Source organism: Vidua chalybeata, chromosome 3 (genome assembly GCF_026979565.1).
Source record: "Vidua chalybeata isolate OUT-0048 chromosome 3, bVidCha1 merged haplotype, whole genome shotgun sequence".
In the NCBI taxonomy this organism is placed as follows: Eukaryota; Metazoa; Chordata; class Aves; order Passeriformes; family Viduidae; genus Vidua; species Vidua chalybeata.
The window spans coordinates 35,046,380-35,065,030 of record NC_071532.1 but is presented as its reverse complement, the minus strand read 5'-3'; the positions used below and the strand labels follow the sequence as shown (position 1 = coordinate 35,065,030).

General features: G+C 42.8%; 1 protein-coding gene across 5 annotated transcripts in view; it reads left to right on the top strand.

Moving 5' to 3' along the window:
• Nucleotides 1–16,970, top strand: part of PLCB1 (phospholipase C beta 1) — a 354,862-nt gene extending 337,892 nt beyond the window's left edge. For 4 of the 5 annotated variants that reach the window (XM_053937775.1, XM_053937776.1, XM_053937774.1 and 1 more), the window contains one exon: nucleotides 13,593–16,970. In XM_053937775.1, coding sequence (XP_053793750.1) covers nucleotides 13,593–13,823 — 231 coding nt within the window. In that variant the 3' untranslated portion in view covers nucleotides 13,824–16,970. The remainder of the gene's footprint in view (nucleotides 1–13,592) is intronic. The other variant, XM_053937777.1, reaches the window with a different exon arrangement.
• Nucleotides 16,971–18,651: the final 1,681 nt, after the last annotated feature.

Here is an 18,651-nt window from a genome sequence, read left to right as displayed (position 1 = left end):
AGATTTAATTCAGTGATACAAACCATGTTTGAGGATTTACATGGGTCCTCTCTGTTGGCTACTGCAGGAATTTATTTAATTTGGAAAAGCAGTAAGCCTGCTCACAGATCCACATCCTTCATGGGAAGAGATGTCTGTTTTCTCAGCCAATCACCAGTAGAGAGGACATACTGTCAATATGGATGTTGCCTGCTCAGAAGTTTAAATATTCTGTCCCCCCCTGAAATCCTTTTTGAAAAGTTTTCTGGGCAAGTAAGTAAAGCTTCACCACCCAATCATCTGTCAGAGTGCCCACAGAGTGCTTTCATGTCCAATTCTGTCATTGCCCAGAGACCCTGAGCAGGTCCCTCTCCACAGTGTGCTGGAGATCACAAAAAAAAAAAAAAAATACAGATCTTTGATAAATTTCTCACCAAAGATCCTCTTTGTACCTGTCCTCCCTGAACAAACTGCATCTTTTGTATGAATATTTCAGTAACATGATTTTTTTTTTCTCAACAAAACCCGTGTTTATGCCAGTGGAGTCATTATATTGATGTACTTAAAAATATTCAGATGTCTTCCCTTTTTTTATGCATCCACAAGCACACATACCTGTCACAAGATGATTGACTCAGTACTCACCCTTGTTTCCTCCCTATAGCTCATTAATATTAGTAGGAGGATGCTCAGCCTTTCCTTATTTAAAAGTACAATTAACCATAGGGTGCAGGAGACAGGGAACTGCTGGTGGAGCAGGCAGAGGCTGACAGGGAGTGAGCTGCAGTGGCTGGTCTGATTTAAAGAAGTTTCTTTCCCTCCATCAGAACATTTCAGCTGCTTTTATTCTAATTTCGGTGGCAGGAAGATGCCATTCCCCAGATCTCTGAACCAGCTCTTTGACTCATCTGCACTGCAGGCATGGAGGATTTGGGAAAATAACACCCACCAAGGAATGGCTGCACTTTTTTAACTCCCTTCCTGGTCAGTGCTGCTGTGGCAGTCCCTGCCGTGCCTCTGACAGGTGCCAGCAGGAACCAGCCCAGAGGGAATGGGACAAATGCCAAAGTGTAGCTTCAGTCTATCTGTGAAGCCAAATATGAGCAGATAGGAGGAGTTCAGCTGTCCTTAGATCTGCTCTGCAAAGACAGGAAGACTTAAAAGCGTGGGTTGGAGGCTTCTTGGAGAGCCTCAAGCCATAACAGCAGGAGAAATTAAAATTGGTGTCTTCTCCTGGGGTATGGACCAGATATTCCTCTGCAAACAGCCTCCCCCTGCCTTCTGAAGAAGTGACTTAATCCTTTAAATCTCCCATCCCTTGGGTTTTTAATGATCCCATGCAGAATGTCCTGGAACAGCTCTCCTCATGTTCTGAGTGGTGCTGCCTTTCCTTTGCTCCCAGTCCTGGGAGCTCTTCTCCCTTTGCCAGGGAGCAGCCGTGCCAGGCAATGGGAAAATGGACTGGGAAATGTGCTGGGAAAGTAGCCCTGCAGCTTCAACACTGGAGTTCTTACCTTGTGCCTTCCACAGCCCGTGTCAGCCTGGGCCAGGAGGGAGCTGTAAAGTGAGAAAGAGTTCTCCTGTGGATTCAGTGCCCCCATTCTCTCTCCTGCTCTATCCGAATGGCTGAGGAAATCTTTTTTGTTAGCCAAGACAGCTTGGTGCTTCAGCTTAATTTTCCTTGCATAATTTTAAGTACAGATGGTGCCAACAGTGCTGCAATTAATAGATAGCCTAAAGACTTATTATTTCAAACTAATTGATATGTAAGAAAGTTTAAATAACATAAGTGATAAGAATTTTTTAGGAATAACTTCTGTAACTAATTCAGAATAATCTTTTTACTGTTATTTAGAGTAGCAGATGACTTTATAATTCACTCACCATCACTAAATCTAATGCTTGTATTTCTCTAATACTAAACATATTTCCACAAGATGGGGAAAATATGACATTTCATAGTCATTGTTCTAAAAGGTGTTTTTGCAAGTTAATAATCTCATTCATTTCTGATACTTGTCTACTATCATTTGAAATAAATACTCCCCAAGTTACAGATTAATTTCTGTTGCAGAGATGTGCAATCTGCACATTTTTAATATAGGGCTCTAAAGCGAGAAACACATGTTTTTAAAGTACTCTTTTGCTTCTTCAAATCACTTGATCACTTATGAAAGACCTTTATTTTTCTAGTGTTCATTAAACTTATCTTCAGCTAGATTGTGATCAGAATTGGCATCAGAGAATACACTGTAAAGCTGTAAGACCTCTCAAGAACTTTTTAATGCTTTTGGAAGATGTCAAGTACCGAAATAATAATACAACACTGATAGAGCATTAAAAAGATAAGTTCTTGTAATGGAAAGAGGTTTTGTTCTACTGCCAGTGTTTTTTTTCTTAAATAAGGTCCAAGAGAGAAGCTACCAATAGTGATACACATAAATGAAATCAGATTAAAAACAAAGTTGAGCTTTAGGCGGATCATGTTAAGCATTGTGATGGCATGCCTCTCAGTGGAGAAGAAAGCAAAAGGCTTAGTGAAGTTCCATAAGATTCATCTCAGTTCAGGCTTGACCCTCTCGTGAACTGAGCTTTGATGAACTGTATTAACCTCAGGAGGAGAGAAGCCAGGACCAGATCCAGCTCACAGTGATGTCAGTCAGAAGCTGACAGTTCTGGCAGTGGGCTCAAGGAGTGGGGGGATTCCCAGAGTGACCTTCTCATGCCCACTGAGCTTGGTGGGGACAGGAGGCACCAGAGGAACTGATTCTCAGGAGATTTAAAGTTGTGGTGTCCCTTATCCTCCTGCCTCTGCTGGCTTCTAAGGAATTAGTGTGTCCCTTTTCCTGGCAACAGCAAGGTCTGAGCACAGAGCTCAATGGCAAGCTCTTTAAGAGATGTGCTCAAGGGCACTTTCAGATCCAGTGTTCCATGGCACAGACTCACACACAGGCCCTGTGACACACATTTTCTGTCACAGCTCCTCACTGGACATATCCCACCACACCTGAGACCAGGCTGTGAGGTTGCTTGGGCTGCAGCATGAGGGTGGCAGTTCTCACCCAGAATAAGCATCAGGAGGGAGAAACACCGTCAGCAGCAGTTTCCCTTCCTCAAGGAGCACAGGTGCTGGAGGGAAACCCAGATAGGGTTGTACACGGAGAGAGCAAGGTCTGGAGGTGAGAAATCTGCCCCTTCTCTGTGGGAGGTTGTTATATCTTGTCTGTTGGAGCAGGCTTGGATTTTAAGCAGCAACCTGGTCCCTTTTCCTAAACTCCTTAACCCTTTGCAGTTTGCTTGCATTGAAAAAGGGAGTGATTTTCAGGTGAAAACCCTGAGCAACTGAAACACAACTTTTGCACCTCTCCTTTGTGAGGCAGATTATGATTACCCCCAGATCCCTGCTGGGTCAGGAGCAAGCATTTCATGCCCTTTAGTGCCAGCAGTTCCTTCACTTGATCTGGTCTGTTTGCACCTGTACTTGGTGGCTGGAGATCCAAATTGTAGAGCCAAACCTCATTAAAGCCAATCACTGTCCTGTAGACCGGAGTGAGCTTTGGGTCTGTGCTTCACCAGGCAGGAGTTCAAGATGCTCTGGGCAGCTTTGTCCTGTTGATCTGGCTTGATGAAATTACCTTATTTGTCAATTTTTGCATTGTGGGATGCTTGCTGAACATCACTGAAATAAAGTTTTCTGCATGGGTCATTTAAACTTGATGGGTAATTAGAGAGTTGCCTAAGCTTGCAGCAGTCAGTGTTAATATGAATTTTGGAGAAAATGTTTAAATTAAAAACAACTGAACTGAAATATTAATCCCTTGAACTTAATCATGAGGATGGCTCAGTCAACCTCCTAGTGCATAGTACTGCTTAGTCCAGTAACAGCAGTACAGACACCAAGAGGACGGTTTTTTTCTTTAAAGCTCATTGTAGTATTAGGAAGTAAAAACCTTCAGGCTATTTTTAATTAGGCTGAACCACTGGGCAGTGTTGCTCTTACATTAAGCTCTAAAGTTTTTAATAGTTGCAGTTAAAATTCTGCACTAATTTTGCTTCTCAAGTAAAAAAAAACAAACCCAAGTGTGTTGTGTAATACAGCATGAAATGATGAGAAGTGTGGATATATGGATGAACTCATGGTGGAAGTAGAGGGATGTGAAGATAATCATAGTATATAAACACAGAGCAGCCCTAAACTTACCAGCCTCAGTCCCCAATAGCAATGATACATCTCCATTCGATGGCCATTAGATAATGATGAACATATACATCAGCACATAAGTTTGAACCTGGTCCCAGCTTTTTGTCATTGTTAAACCCAGCCTCAAAACTTCCCTGACACTTGGGAGTACAAAGGCCAAAATACTAAAATACTAAGCCATCCTTTCTGGAAGATGGAAGAGGAGGGATAGTGGCTGTCTCCACTGTTACACTTCTGCCAGGTTCTGAATGGATTTTTTTTTTCATTAGCCTATTATGTTCAAAAATAATGGGTCTGTCACTAAATTGGCTCATTATTTGGGGAGAGCCAATGCAAAAGTCTCTGGTAATAGTAAAGAGGAAGCCAGATTCGTGTTGTTGATGAGTTAGGAAATATTTTGGAATAGCCTTCGCTGTTACAAGGGATTATAGAACTGCAACTACTTGAAAAGGTTTTCAAAGAAACTTTGAAGGCTTTGATCTTTATTCAGCGTGTGCTTGCTTTCCAGTCTAGAAACATTCATTTTTAACAAGATATTAGGAGAAGGACTGACTGCAGAGTAATTTTCCAAGCAGACTTTTCAGTGGGACTCCATCTTGCAGAGGCTCTCTGGCATGGACAGCTACAGCCAGAGCAAGGTAAACTTCTAAGTGCAGCAGAGACTTTATCAGTGTGATTGTTTCTGAGCTAATGATTATGGCTTGCTTCTAAACCTCTGCCCAGCTCCCTGACAATTGTCAGGGACATGGAAATTGCAGTGAGTGTGTACCTTAAGAAAGGTGCTGTCTCGAGATGCACACCCCTCAGTGTGCGTTTGGAGCTCTTATTCCTCAAAGCAGGCTGGTGAGTCAGGGTAGAGCAGGGTATGGCAGTGAAAGGAGGTGCCAGACTTAATCACAGGGTGAGCTGTTCCTTTTGCTTTGAGGAGCACAGTGATGCCCCTGGAGAGAGACAGAGAAAGAGATTATTTAGTTCCTTTTCATTGTTGTAATGGAGGAGAAATCTTTGCACTCAGAGGGAATTTTCTGTGACACTGATGGGGCCTGTTAGAGATGTCCTGCCAAGAGTCAGACACAGGCAACACTGTAATTACCTGTTAGCAACGTGGATATGAGAGACTGGAAAGTGCTTTGTTAAACTGAATCCAGAGTTCAAGTTAGGTGAGAATCCAAAAGCTGTGCTGTGGATTCCACCACCTTTTTTCCAGATCTGAACTCCAGCAGCTCCTGAGCCCTCACACAGGAGGCCTTAAGCACTTGAAACTTTCTTTTCTTGTCTCTCCTCTTTCAAAAATTGCCAGAATCTCTTACTTTGTGGGACAACACCACTCTCAGGCAAAACACTGTAAATATTAAGTGCCCTGCAGATTCCATGGCCCACTGGGGACATCCTGCTCTGCGGCCATGCTGCTGCTGAGTCCCGCATTCTCTGCTTGGTCCACCTGGGGTTTGGAATATTTCTGGAATATATTGTTGCTGCTGTAACCTCAAGATGTCATCTAAAATGAGTTTCCAAGGGACTGTCATGACCTCTTGAGATGAGGATTACAATACTTCTACTCTTGGAAGGCCTGTATGGTTTACAGGCTGCCTTGGAGGCATCGTGGAAGTAGAAAAACATCATTTATTAGAAGGTAATGGCTGCACTGATATTTTTGTTGTTTGTTTGTTTTGCAATATCCAAAATATGGAAAAAACTTTAAAAAAGGACCAGCTTTCAAGGAGAGCTTCTTAGCTCTCTTTGAGCTCTGTCACTTGAGTTGGATCCACCCTGGATCCACCCCAATAAACTAAGGGCAGTATCTGCTGTTAGATGATATTCAGGGGAGTTTCTCTGGATTTATTGCATTGAAACTGAGCAGATTCTCCTTTGCTTACAGTGAAGACAGCTTACTCTAGGGATGATGAAAAAGAACAGAATCTCAGAATCTACCCTTAAAATGCCCATAGAAAGGGGATTTTTTTTTTCGTGTTCATTCTAGCTCAAATTATTTTTATTCATATGCATCATGAGGTGCATAGGTCATGGTTTTATGGAGTTGTCTAAGAGCCACTTGACAGCTTAAGAAAGCATTTTATCCACAAAAGCAAACTGTTACATGAAATAATCATCAAAAAGAGGAGTAATTCCAAGTATGCAGTTTACAGAGGCACAGAGTGGGGCTGTGCATAAGAATAAACTGCCGGACTTTTGAAGAAACAGGAAACGAGTTACAGTGAAGAAAATATCCTCCCACAGAATTCAGTACAAGCTATTTCTTTAAATAATTTCTTTAAAGAAAATGCAAGAGATCTGAAATTGATGTTAATAATACAATTGCCAGTAGGAAAAGATCACCAGTTTAGGCTTTTGCTGTAAAGACCTTCTCTAACCCAGAGATATTGTTCAGGTGTATGTGTGTTTAGTATGTGTATAACCTGGGAAGCATTGATGGGCAATCTCACCACCCAGACATTTATTTTTAATCAGTTATTGGAGCAAATGTTGGTTTACTACACAGAAGGTGGATATGATTTGCCTTATAAACATTGAAATCCAGGAGCACAGCTCCCATTGGTTTAATGGAGGTTGCAGTTAATAAAGGCAGAGACATAGATTGATGGAGGCCCCCAAGGTTACAGTCTAGTGCCTTGACACAGCAGATATTAGAGGGACTCATTTATTTGAGGACTTGTACCCTCGGGGAGGCAGAGCACATCACGTTTGCTTCAGCAGGAAGAGGCACTGAGCTGAAACATGGCAGATAAGAGAGGCAGTGGGAGGGGCAGCGTCTGTACAAGGGCGGGTAACACGGCTGTGTTACCCACTCCGTGGCTTCTGATGTGCTTCAGGTGACTGCTGGTGATTTTTGTCAAGGAGAGAGTCTGGCCTGTGCAGCCTATTGGCATGGGGAGGCAGAGGGGCCATAGTGGAGCAGTCAAAAGTGGAGCTGAGCCAGCAGCCCTGGTCTGAGGGAAGCAGCATGGAGACTTTGTGGGATAGCAAGGTCGGCCTGATGACCTTGTGTGAAGGACTAGGGAGAGCATCACCTTCAAGTAGGGAGGCAGGGAAGGGGTCTGGGAATTGGTGTGCCTGGTGTCTCTCATGGTCTGGAAAGTAACCATTGTTTGAAAATGCAGATACGTCCTTGTCTGAGGACAGGACTCATCAACAGGAGCTTTCCAGTCAGCATGAAGACATTTCCTGCTGTTGTTTACCTGGTGCCACCTCAGATACCAAATGCCCTTAGGCTCCCCTTGATGATTCCACATTCCCACATCTTCTGAGAGAAAACCTCATCTACCTGAATAGATTCATCTCAGGGTTAGCAGTGTTGTTCTTAAACTGTATTAAGTGGTTGGCACGTCCCTTGATGCACTTCCTTGGTGTCACTGGGAGAAAAAAGGAGCCTTTAGGTGCTTTCTGCACAGGCAGAGTTAACTCCTTTCCCAAGCCTGGGCAAACAGCTTCCCAAGAACCTGCTGTTCCCAGCTGCTGCCTTAGGGCCATTCTGAGGGGACAGAGAGGTCTCCAGCCGAGTGCTGCAGAGGGACTGTGGCCTTGAGGCATGAGGACATCTGAGCAGTGGTTACTCCTTTGCCTTCCCAGCAGAAATCTGCTTAGTGAAGGGAATAACATGGTCCTTAATAAGAAGCTCCTACTGTTTCCAATTAAACAAAAATTGCTGCCTATAAATCACTTGATCCCTGAGCTCTGTTCCTCAATTTCACTCTCCCTGTTACTGAGCCTCCATCTGCTTTTAACGGTTCTTGCTACTCATGTGTCTTTTGATGCTGTATCCCTCCAAAATGGCTTTCTAATTAAGTAAGCTCTGAAAATGAAAAGCAGAGGAACAGCAGCCTTCTTGCTCTCTGTACCCTTAATCTGGGAGTCCTCTCTGTGCTATTTTGGAAGCTAAATTGAGGTCGCTGACATTATGCATATTTGTTGTCTGATGCAGGCTTAAAAGCCCCAGATCCTCTATTTAAAAGTATCTTAAGGCACACGGGTCAAATATTTGCAGGAAGAGAAATAAGTATTTGTAGCTTTAGCAGATTTAGAGAAGGAGGGGAGGAGTGAGAAAGGGGCCCTAATCCCAGTCCAGTGTTGCTGTTGCAATGTGGCAACACTGATCACTGAAAATATCAGTGTTGCTGGTGTTAACAAAATAAACATTTCCAATGGCACGTGATAAGGAAAACGGGAGCTTTGCTAAACAGAAATTCCCTGGAGAGGTTGCAGCCCCCCCGTTTGATTACAAATGGTGCAGTGGCCAGTTACAGCCTGTTGCCAAATACATTCTGCTGAAATTGCACAGAAGAAACGAATGCAGTTGAGTTTCTCATCAGTAAAACAAAAAGAACAGGCACTGTCTATGTGGTATTAAATAATATCCTGCATGTGGGTGGTGCCACGGTAATTATGGATACAAATGAGTATCACATTTCAACTGGTGAGTAAATGCAACAATCAAATACCAAAAGAGTAATTTTTTACATATTTTGCTGCACTCTGCCTCAAGGAGAAATAACACAACTTTAAAATGTCTCACACTTGAAATCTTAACTCAAAAATGGTGAAAAGAACTTAAGAATAAAGATTTTACTGTTGGAAATGTCAGAGATTGTTGGAGATACTGAACTATTTAGTCCTCAGAATCTATTTTTACCTAAATTGTTGAGCCAGGATATTTGAATAATTTTCCGTTCATAATTCACTGCATCATTCAGGGAAATAAAGTCATCAGGAAAACAAAATAAGATAAATTTAAAAGGAGATAGAACAGAAACACCAAACTCAAAAAGCCGTCCTTAGAGAAAAATTCCCAGCAGAATGGAAAAATCCTGAGACTTTAAAAAGTGACTTATTTGGAATCATATGAAATCTTTCCAGTGGAAGAATTTAATCAAACCAAATATGGCCATAATTAATGTTTTTGTTTCAACAAAACTGTGTTTTGGTGAGATTTTTTCACCAAAATGTGTAATTGGTTGTATTTCATACATAACTTTCATAACAATACGTTTTTGGCTGAAGATTAATTCTCAAGATGCTTGTTAAGTAGTGACCCTTGCGTTATTTTTGAGCTGCAGATACATTTTAAGAACACATGTGAGCTGGAATGAATGGCAGTGCGGGTGGGTTGGTTTTGCATCAGCGGAGCTGTGACAGCAGGAAAAGGATGCTGTGAGGTCACAGGCCAAGCCTGCAGTGTCCCAAGGCAGGATGAGGAGAGGGGAAACACTTTGGGAAGCCCTTGCAGCAGGGACTTCTGAAAGGCCACTCACTCTCAGGGTACAGGGGAAGGAGCAGCAGTGTTCACATTCAGGACTTCAGAGGGGCTGCAGGAAAGGACATGGGCTGGACGTGTTTCCCCCCGGTTCCCCTTTCCCTTGGGCTGCTGGAGTGCAGCAGGAGGTGAGGTGGGAGCAGGGCTGTGGGGCCAGCTGTGCCCACCTCTGGCCACTTGTGCTGGCAGCACAGCACCTGTCCCACGTAACTGCTCTCTTTTGGCTCTTGGTGGAAACAGTGGTCAGGAGCATCTAAACCCACAACCTCTGCTTCTGTAATCCTTTATTGATCACAGTCACTGCTTCTAGTGCTGTTCATGCTGTTCATTTGTGAGTTCTAATAATAACAGCTCGGTACAAACATGAATGTAAATAGTTTTAATAATACCATCTGTTTCCTTTCCTGAGTGTGTTTCCTTTGCTTTAAGCTGAACAACCATAATCATTGTCCCCTCCCACATTCCAAGGAAGGGCTGCAAGGCCTTTCCCTGACTGATGACCCTTTTTGAAAAGCAGACAGGGCCAAGGATGCTGAAGAGCCCTTTGAATTGTGAGGGAACGTGAGCCCATGAGCTGGGCAGCTGGCTGGCTGCCAAGAGCTCTGCTCACCTGTAAAGCCCTGCTCATGTCCTGTCCCTCAGCTCAGAGCTGTGTTGGTTGGATTCGAGGTGCAGAGGGTGCTGTTTGTCCAGGGCAGTTTTTGTGTACAGCTGAGATGTGCATTAGCTGGCATTTTTTAACTTGCACTGTTGGGTAAAAAAGTACAAGGTAGGGGATGGAAACACACATTCAAGAGCTTCTGGCCACAGCCATCAGGAGGGACTAACACATTAATCTCCTGTCCCCAAGGACCCTGTGGCCAACACCTAATGATGGCTCTGAACTTTAAAGTTTTAACTCATTACCTGTCAGTAAAGTACACAGGAGTGAGATCTACCTGAACAAGAAATAGTGTCCAACTGTGGGACACTAAAGCTACATGGGGGTGACATTTGTGTTGTTTTTGTTGTGGGTTAAAGAGACGACAGAGGATCTGTAAAAGGGCAGGTAGTGAGATAACAGAAGGAAGAAGGTTGTTACATGTTAATGAGGACAGTGGTCCAGATAATGATCTGCCTGTCCAATCATCGGTCTCATTCCCTCCCCCCCCCTTGTCTGACTCCAAAATCCTAACAGCAAGTGTAGGTCACCTTGTTTAGTAGCTAGAGAGCAGAGAAATTGGGGTAGGTGGACTTGTGATGGGAAGCAACCCAAGGGAACAGCAAACTGAGCAGGAAGGCCCCTCTGGGTGGAGTCTGGTGAGTTGCTGGTTGAGCAGAGAGGTTTTTACTCACACACTAATGTGGCACTTTGTCTTGCCATCAGCCAGCCAAATGAGAGGTTTGTGTGGCTACTGCTGCTGCTGGGAGGGCAGCTTTCCATTCATTGCCATGAACTGTAATGTCCCTGTAAAGCTACAGAACAAATAGAAGGACACTGAGGCTTTTAAGAGAAATACAGCTGGATTTCTTTAGGCCAGCTGGTTTTAAGCAGGCAACTTGTTTCTTTTAACCTTGTGTGGTAGCTCAGGGGCCAGAGAATGGATGGGATCTGAGGGGCTTGGCAGACACTGAAGAACTGACAGTGCCTTCAGAGTCAAAAAGAAAACTAATTTTTACTGATGCAGTTTTAATCAACCCTCCTTGTCTGCTGTCTGCTCCTTCTCAACTAACTTCAACTTTCTCATGATTAGGTATCTATATAGACTGTCTCTGGAGACAGAGAGGTGGCTCCAGATTCACGTCATTTCTATTAAGCACTTGACTAAGGGGGGATTAACCACTGGAGGCACTTTAGGAGAATATTAGATACAACTGTTATCTAACAACATGCCTATGGCTGCACTGGGTTCAGATAACGTTCAGTTTCTGAGGGATTTCAAATATTTCTTTTGCTTTTAAATCTAATTAAGCAAATCAAGGTTGTGAAGGAAGTTGAGAGCCAGGAGAGTTTTCCCCAACTTATGATACTACACACCTTCTTCTATACCTGAAATGCCCAAAATTCACAAATGCCATGTACGACAATGAGGTGGGGGAAATGCAGCAGCTCACCTCTGGCTTGGACAGTCGTGTGTTTTTAGCAGTGCAGGTATTTAGCCATGAACTGTAACCCCAAGCACAATTGCACCATGACGGAAGACCCTTTGCCCAGAATTTAATCTTTGGTTTTGCAGTGTGACCTATGTGAGTGCCGTGCGGCCAACACTCCAGCCAGGGCAGATGTGATCTCTCAGGGGCTGAGGAGCTCCCCGGGCAGCAGGAATGGAGTCCTGGGGCTGTGGATAGCGTGGCAGAGAGGGAGGATCATTTTCCAGTTTTCTCCACCAGGCACCCGATGGCACTATTCCTCTGATGATGCCTGTACTTGTGGAAGTGTTTGCAAAATGGAGATAAAAGGAGGATCCCTTCAGAAAATGTGTATCTAGACATAAAGCCATAAAATAAAGGGGTGCAGAAAACAAAGAAGGGTGTTAGGATAATGACTACCACAGTGACAACTATCTATTTCTAGTTGATAAAAATACATATTTTAGAGGCAGGGTGTGTTTTAATGGAAGTGTTTGTGCCTCAGACTTGTTTTTTATCCAAGGTGGAAAACAGAGGCCAGGACATCAGGAAAATTTCCAGAAAGAAGACAGGAAAAGAGCTTTAGCAGGGAAACCAAAAGGAAAAAGAACAGATCTTAGATCTTAAGGAAGGAAAGCTGAAGAATTTGTCTAATTAGGGAATGTAGAACTAGACCGGGTGAGCTAAGGACATTGATTTGTACATCAGGAGAAAGGAGAAGAGGCCTCACAAAAAAAAAAAGTCAGAGATGCAGGATGAAAACCAGGACAGAAGCATGGGGAATGGGATTGGAAGGGCTCAGAGCGGGGGAGGGTAGTGGTAGAGTCACATGGTGACCTGTGTGGACAGGTCAAGAATGGTAAGACTAGGATAGGACCTAATATTCAAGTGAAAATTTGCATTGCCTGTTGAGAGCTGTTGCAATGGGGTGAAGGAGACCTGAAACTGCACAGGACAGACTTGGGCCTAGAACTGAAGGATCAGAATTCCTAGCACCTTTATCCTGGAAATCCTGAGAAAATACCTAGCTGAAAACACAATTGCCTAAGAAACTATTGCAAAACTGCTGCAGCTACAGTTAGCAGAACCTGATTCCCTCTTTTTAAGAAGGTGGGTGGATGGATGGATGGATGGATGGATGGATGGATGGATGGATGGATGGATGGACGGATGGAGCGGGTCTGGCTTTGGAACTCACCCCTTTGCTTCCTGCTGTGCTCATATTGGTCATGATGAAAAAATTGGCTTTGTCTTCAGTTGAAACTTTGATACACGTTAATGTTTTTTAAATAATGGATCATGCAGATCCTAATATGGGCACTAAAAACAAAGGCTGTACTAATAAATACTGGGAAAGGACCCACTGCTTCCTGAAGACTGATAGCCAGATTTCTTTCTGCATGCCTTTTGTTTCCTGTTGATGATATGACACTTTTTCCCCAGTAATGTCCAAGACACATTCTGCATTAATCCGATAATGTAACTTTCCATGATCTAGCCCTAAGAAATGTAATTTAACTTGTTTTCCCTCCCTCTCTGACTCCCTTTGACAACTGACTTTTTCCTAATGGTTTCTCCAACCCAAGAAATCTGGCAAAAGTTGTTTTATTGTTCTCAGAGCAACATTTGTGGTGTGTTTAATGTGTGATTAACTACCTGAAGCTCAGTGAAGGCCTTGCTCTTTCAAAGGCTTATCCGTGATCCATACTACACCTGAATGGGGTCTTGTCAAAGCCAGTGGGAGTATGGACACCACTACAGTTAAATCCACATGTATTTGAAGGATTTGGGTAACCAAGGATGGTACCCAAAACCAGCCTTATGACTGCACGTTCCTCCAGCTTTGCAATGACTGCATGGAAATTGATAGGCACTGTGGATGCGTGGTGCTAATACGGGAAAGAAGGGAATATGGTCTTGAATTGTGCAAAAATACCTTGTTAATTCCCCTCCTGCCTGGTGTGGTACTTTCCCCATCCTGTAGCACTGGTCACATCAGACGCACCTGAAGACAGCTTGTCTCTTTTGTTGTAGTTGCAGGTGGAACTTGATCAGGAATATCAAGACAAATTCAAAAGACTGCCTTTGGAAATTCTGGAGTTCGTACAGGAAGCCATGAAAGGGAAAATCAGTGAGGATGGAGACCACAGTTCTGCCCCCACTTCCCTGGCATCTGACAGTGGAAAATCAAATCATAAACCTCCACAAAGTGAGGAGGAATTGGAAGAAGATAACCAAGAAAAAGTGTTTGATACTACTTTTTAACGTCCCAAGAAACAATCAGTGCAGCAGGGCACACCATTCCCAACTGCCCGTCTCCGCTCTCCCGGGGTGAGCTGCTGCCGGAGCGCTTCGGGAGGCAGGAGTAATCTGCATTCAAGTGCACATTTCCCCAAAGGAACATTTTATAAAAAGTATTCTGCAAAGGTCTTCATTCTCATTCTTCATCTGATTATTGTTCTAAAGCTTAGTGCAGTTGTAATGGGAAAATTAATATGTTAACCTCCCTCTTATCTTTTTTTTTTGTTGTTGTTGTTGGGACAGTTTGCAATGGGTAATTTTCTGGCCATGTTCACTGTTGAGAATGTTTAATGAAGACCAGTGTATTGTACAGAGAAAAGTGTGTGCAGATTTCCTTTTGGACTGCCAGAGCAAAGTGCTCCAAACTAATAGAGATCCTGGCGAATATTACAACAGTATTTAATCACATTTGTTTCCTTCTTTATAACTGCACCTTGACAGCTGTATACCATCCTTTTACATTTGCACTGAAACCTTGGATCCTTTTTAACTCTGCAAGCACTGGTGGCTTGCTGTCTTGATATTATGTTTATCCCATGAAGAGACATATATTTGCTGCTGAAAATTCTTGGAACTGTGAGGACGAGAGGAAAATGGAGAGAAGAATCCGCGTGGAGACTGTCGGTGTCTGTGTCCGTCTGTGTTTATTAAACCGTGTGAGTGCATATATGTTTTTATATATATATATAGATATATATATAGATATATAGATATATATATATATATAGCTATATGTGCACACACATCTGTCTATATACACACACAGCATGTTTCTATTTGAAGTTGATGTGGTCTCTTGGCCAAATGAAATGTTTCAGGGATCCGTGAGTAGGGAGAATCTTTCCAAGAGCTAACATCTGGGTTATACTGCTATAGAATAATCATGGAATCATAGAATTCTTTTTGTGGTGTTAGTGGTGTAAATCAGAGTAGTTTTAGAATATAAATTTGATATATATTTTGCAGACTCAAAAGTATTGATTTTAAGTATCATATTTTAAGCTTACTGAATTTGAGAGGATTATAAAATGTTTAGGACTACAGTGTTTGAAATGTAACAGAATCTTCCATTATTTTTAAGACTGAGGTACAGTTTTACTAAGGTCTAAAATTTAAAAGCAAAGTATAAAAACCTGACCACTGTTATTTAAAAATGCATATTAATCTGTTTAACTGACTTGTTAAAATAAGAACAATCAAAGTTAGCGTACTGTATGATATGCATGAGAGAACTAACAGCACATTCCGGGAAATTTCTATCAGATGACAGAGACACATTGTGAAAGTCAGGATATTTGAAAAGGTAAAGAAATGCTGTTCTCTAGATTCACACCCTAGCAGAAATTGGAATCATGAAACACCTCAGACAAATTGGGATTCGTACCTGGGCCAGTGCGCGATCCTTCCCCCCCACCCTCCCCCCACCCTCTCCCCCCCCCACCCCGCCGTTGGAGGTGCCTTGGGGCAAGGGAGAAATCAGCTCAGAAGCCCCAGATTGGCCTCAAGACACTTGATCCTGCAGAGTTGTGTTCTCCTGCACCACTGGGCTCAGGAGCTGGGCTGGAAATAACATTCACATTCATGTTTGCAAGATCAGGGCCTTACATAGGGTTAAACGGCAATCAGAGAAAGCAATCAGTTAATAGGGAGGATTTTAACACATCGTAACAGTTAAGTTACCTTACTTCCATTCCCTCAGGATTTTAGTACTTAAAGTAACTTATTTTATTTAAATTTAAGCAATAAAATACAAATCAATCTTAAGTTTTCAGTTAAATAATGGTGTGTATATATATAAGTTCAAATCTTGGAAAACAAACAGTATTTTGATGTTTCCTTTTTAAACTTAGAGCAGAAAGAAAGAAAAATTGCACATTGTTTGAAGATCATATTTTGAATTAAACTGTTCTGGTTTATGATGATGAAATCAGTGCACATGAAATTCAAAAATCTGACTTTCATCTTAACGCTAGGAAAGGTGACTCCTCTGCTAATCCTAGTTTTGCACTTTGAAATCAATATTAATCACTCATTAAAAATATAGAGTCAAGGTTTAATGCTGCATTTTATAAAGTTAAAATGGCGTGTTGTCTAAATTATTACAGAAATAAACTGATAGCAGTGTTCATACTAAAACCGAAACTATTGCATTATAGAACCGTTGTACAGCACAGGCTTTTTGGGAAACTCCTGGCTCCTCTGAACTTCAGTGCGACGTTCCCATGGACTTCAGGGGAGCCAGGACTTCCACAGTCTTCGAAGAAACTTGGGCAAATGCCAGTTAACCTTTTATTTATATTTAATAAGAAATAAATAGACTGGTTGGGTTAAATATACTATCAGCTGTAGTCATTTTACAGTATGTTTGTATTTGACCATTTCCTGTACTCACATTTTTTTATATCTGTACAGTGCCACTTTCTGCAGGTGTAAGGTAGTGTGTAATCCTGTACATCTTGCATCATTCAAACTATTTCAGTGAAACCGGTATCATTTAATATTGATATTACTTGAACTAGAGTAAGATAATGAAAAAGGGTCTTTATGATGTGCAAGTCGTGTGCCTTTTATGTATTTGCCTTGTTCCGTGTTGAATGTGTGGAAATGCTGTACTGTGGACTTTCTGCTGTATAGAATAGAGCTGTCTATTAAACTAGGTTGTGCACTTCAGATATCTTTACACTACTGAAAATAGCTTGGTTTTGGCAGTATAAACAGAATTTTTAAAATTCTAATGAAGGCCAGACATTTTAGACTTAATATGTTCATAATTATGTTAATTAATGCTCATGTATTAGCTAAACATTCACTGACAGATAAGTAAAGGGACATCATTGCTTGCCTTTCTTTGAAATCAGTGTTGCTCTTGTACATTGTATTAATAGTGTCTGTGATTGATTAGTCCTTGATGATTTGCTTTCGGAGTAGGATGAAATATTCCAGTTAATATGTACATATTTTTTCGGTTCCTCAATCTATGATTGTTTCAGAGGCATAATTCACATTTTTGTAAAAATTCTATGCAATTTTGTGGCATGATGTTTCTTCCACTTGTAATTTTATGTGCTTACATTACAGATCCAAAGGACAAATAAAAATTTCTTAACACAAGTCCAGTTTTCTCCGTTCATTGACTCAAGAGCCTCAGTTGACTCAGGAGACCTTACCCTGAGCCCTTTGCTGTTGGGAGTGGGGGGCAGTGCCAGGAGAAGGTAGGGAAATTTCCCTGCAGGCTTTTGTGTTCACACCAAGAACAAGAAATTGCACATGCCTGTGCTTCCAGCCCCTGCCTGTCCCAGCACAATGAGCATTTGCTGCTACTCTGAAACAATGGGAAACAAAAAGCAGTGTGCAGGAGCCAATGAACTGGTAAGAAAATGTGTTGGTTTACAGGAAGGCTTTAGCAGGAGAGCTGGACATGATTTCCAGCCATACCAATAAACTGTCTCAACAAATTACAGCACCTTTACTTGTGTTCCGCTGCCCCAGCTGTTTCACTCATCACCTATTCAATTATATATGTGCTGTGAAATATACCTTTGCAGGGCCTTCCACTGAGAACATTGAAAACGAAATCTATTCCTTTGGCTTTTGACTTCACTCCCCCTATTTAATTTACAATGTACAAAATTATCTCTGAGAAAAGAGATAAGCAGGTATATGAGTGCAGTGTACTGAGGATATGCCTGTTAAAATAAATCGTCTCTGAGGCAGTTGCAGTCAAATGGCTCACTAGGAGGGAAATGGGGTCTGACACACAGGATGAACACAGCACAGGATGAGGCCGGGCAAGGAAGGGAGGAACAGAGCTGAAAGCAGAGCCATGGGTCTGACAAACAGGAATAAAACTGAAAGAGGGAAGTGGGAGGGAATGAAAAGAAAAAAAATGGGTATGTCTCCTTTCCCAAAGAGGAGCAGTGGGGTGTGAAATCAAGAGTGTGGCCCTGTTAGCCAGTCCCACCGTGAAGTTACACAGGTGAGAGGAGGCAAATGGAACCACAGGGCAGGAGGGCAGCCTGGCTCCAAGGAATATGGGGACAAGGTGGAGGTGGTGATGGGGAGCGCAGAGGGAAAAGCCAGGAGGCCATGGGAAGGATTGGGAAACAACCCTTGGCTCCTGCAGGGCTCGGTGAGGCAGGATTCCCACAGCCAGGTGAGCAGGTGACCTTGGTGCTTGTGCTTGGCCCACAGGAGACTGACTTGGCTGCTGAGGAGAGAGAGGAGCAGGTTGGAATGTGTGGAAAAGCTGTTTGCAGGCCGAGCACATGGAGGTTGGTGTTGCAGAAGCCAGGCAGTGGGACTTGAGCTGCTTTGAGAAGCCCAGTGGGTTGCTGAGCTTCAGGTGGGTTCTGCAAATGCTCCTGATGATGGCCAGAAGAAAACCAGTCCCAACACAGCAGCTTCCTGAGCCTTACACTGTTTCCTTCACTGTGGGGTATCTTCCAGGATCCAGCTGAGATGTTGGGATGAACACTGGGGAACATTGCTGAAGGGGGCAGAAAGAGTTTGGAGTGGATGAGCAGGCTGAAGGGCTGGACAGCCAGGACCCCTAAAACACTTGAACCCAAGGAAGTAATTTTGAGGTAAGCAGCTGTGCACTTGAAAGACATGAGTGGGGGTTTAAACCCCCAAGGACTATATCATACCCTTGGATGTTGGGAGAGCTCTGTGTGCAGGAGCTGCACATCCAATCTGCCAGCCTAAGCTCACACAGAGCAGGATTCTGTTGTCCATCATCAGACCTGGACCCTCCCTGCCCTTACTCTTTTTTTCCAGGGCTCAGCAGTAGGAG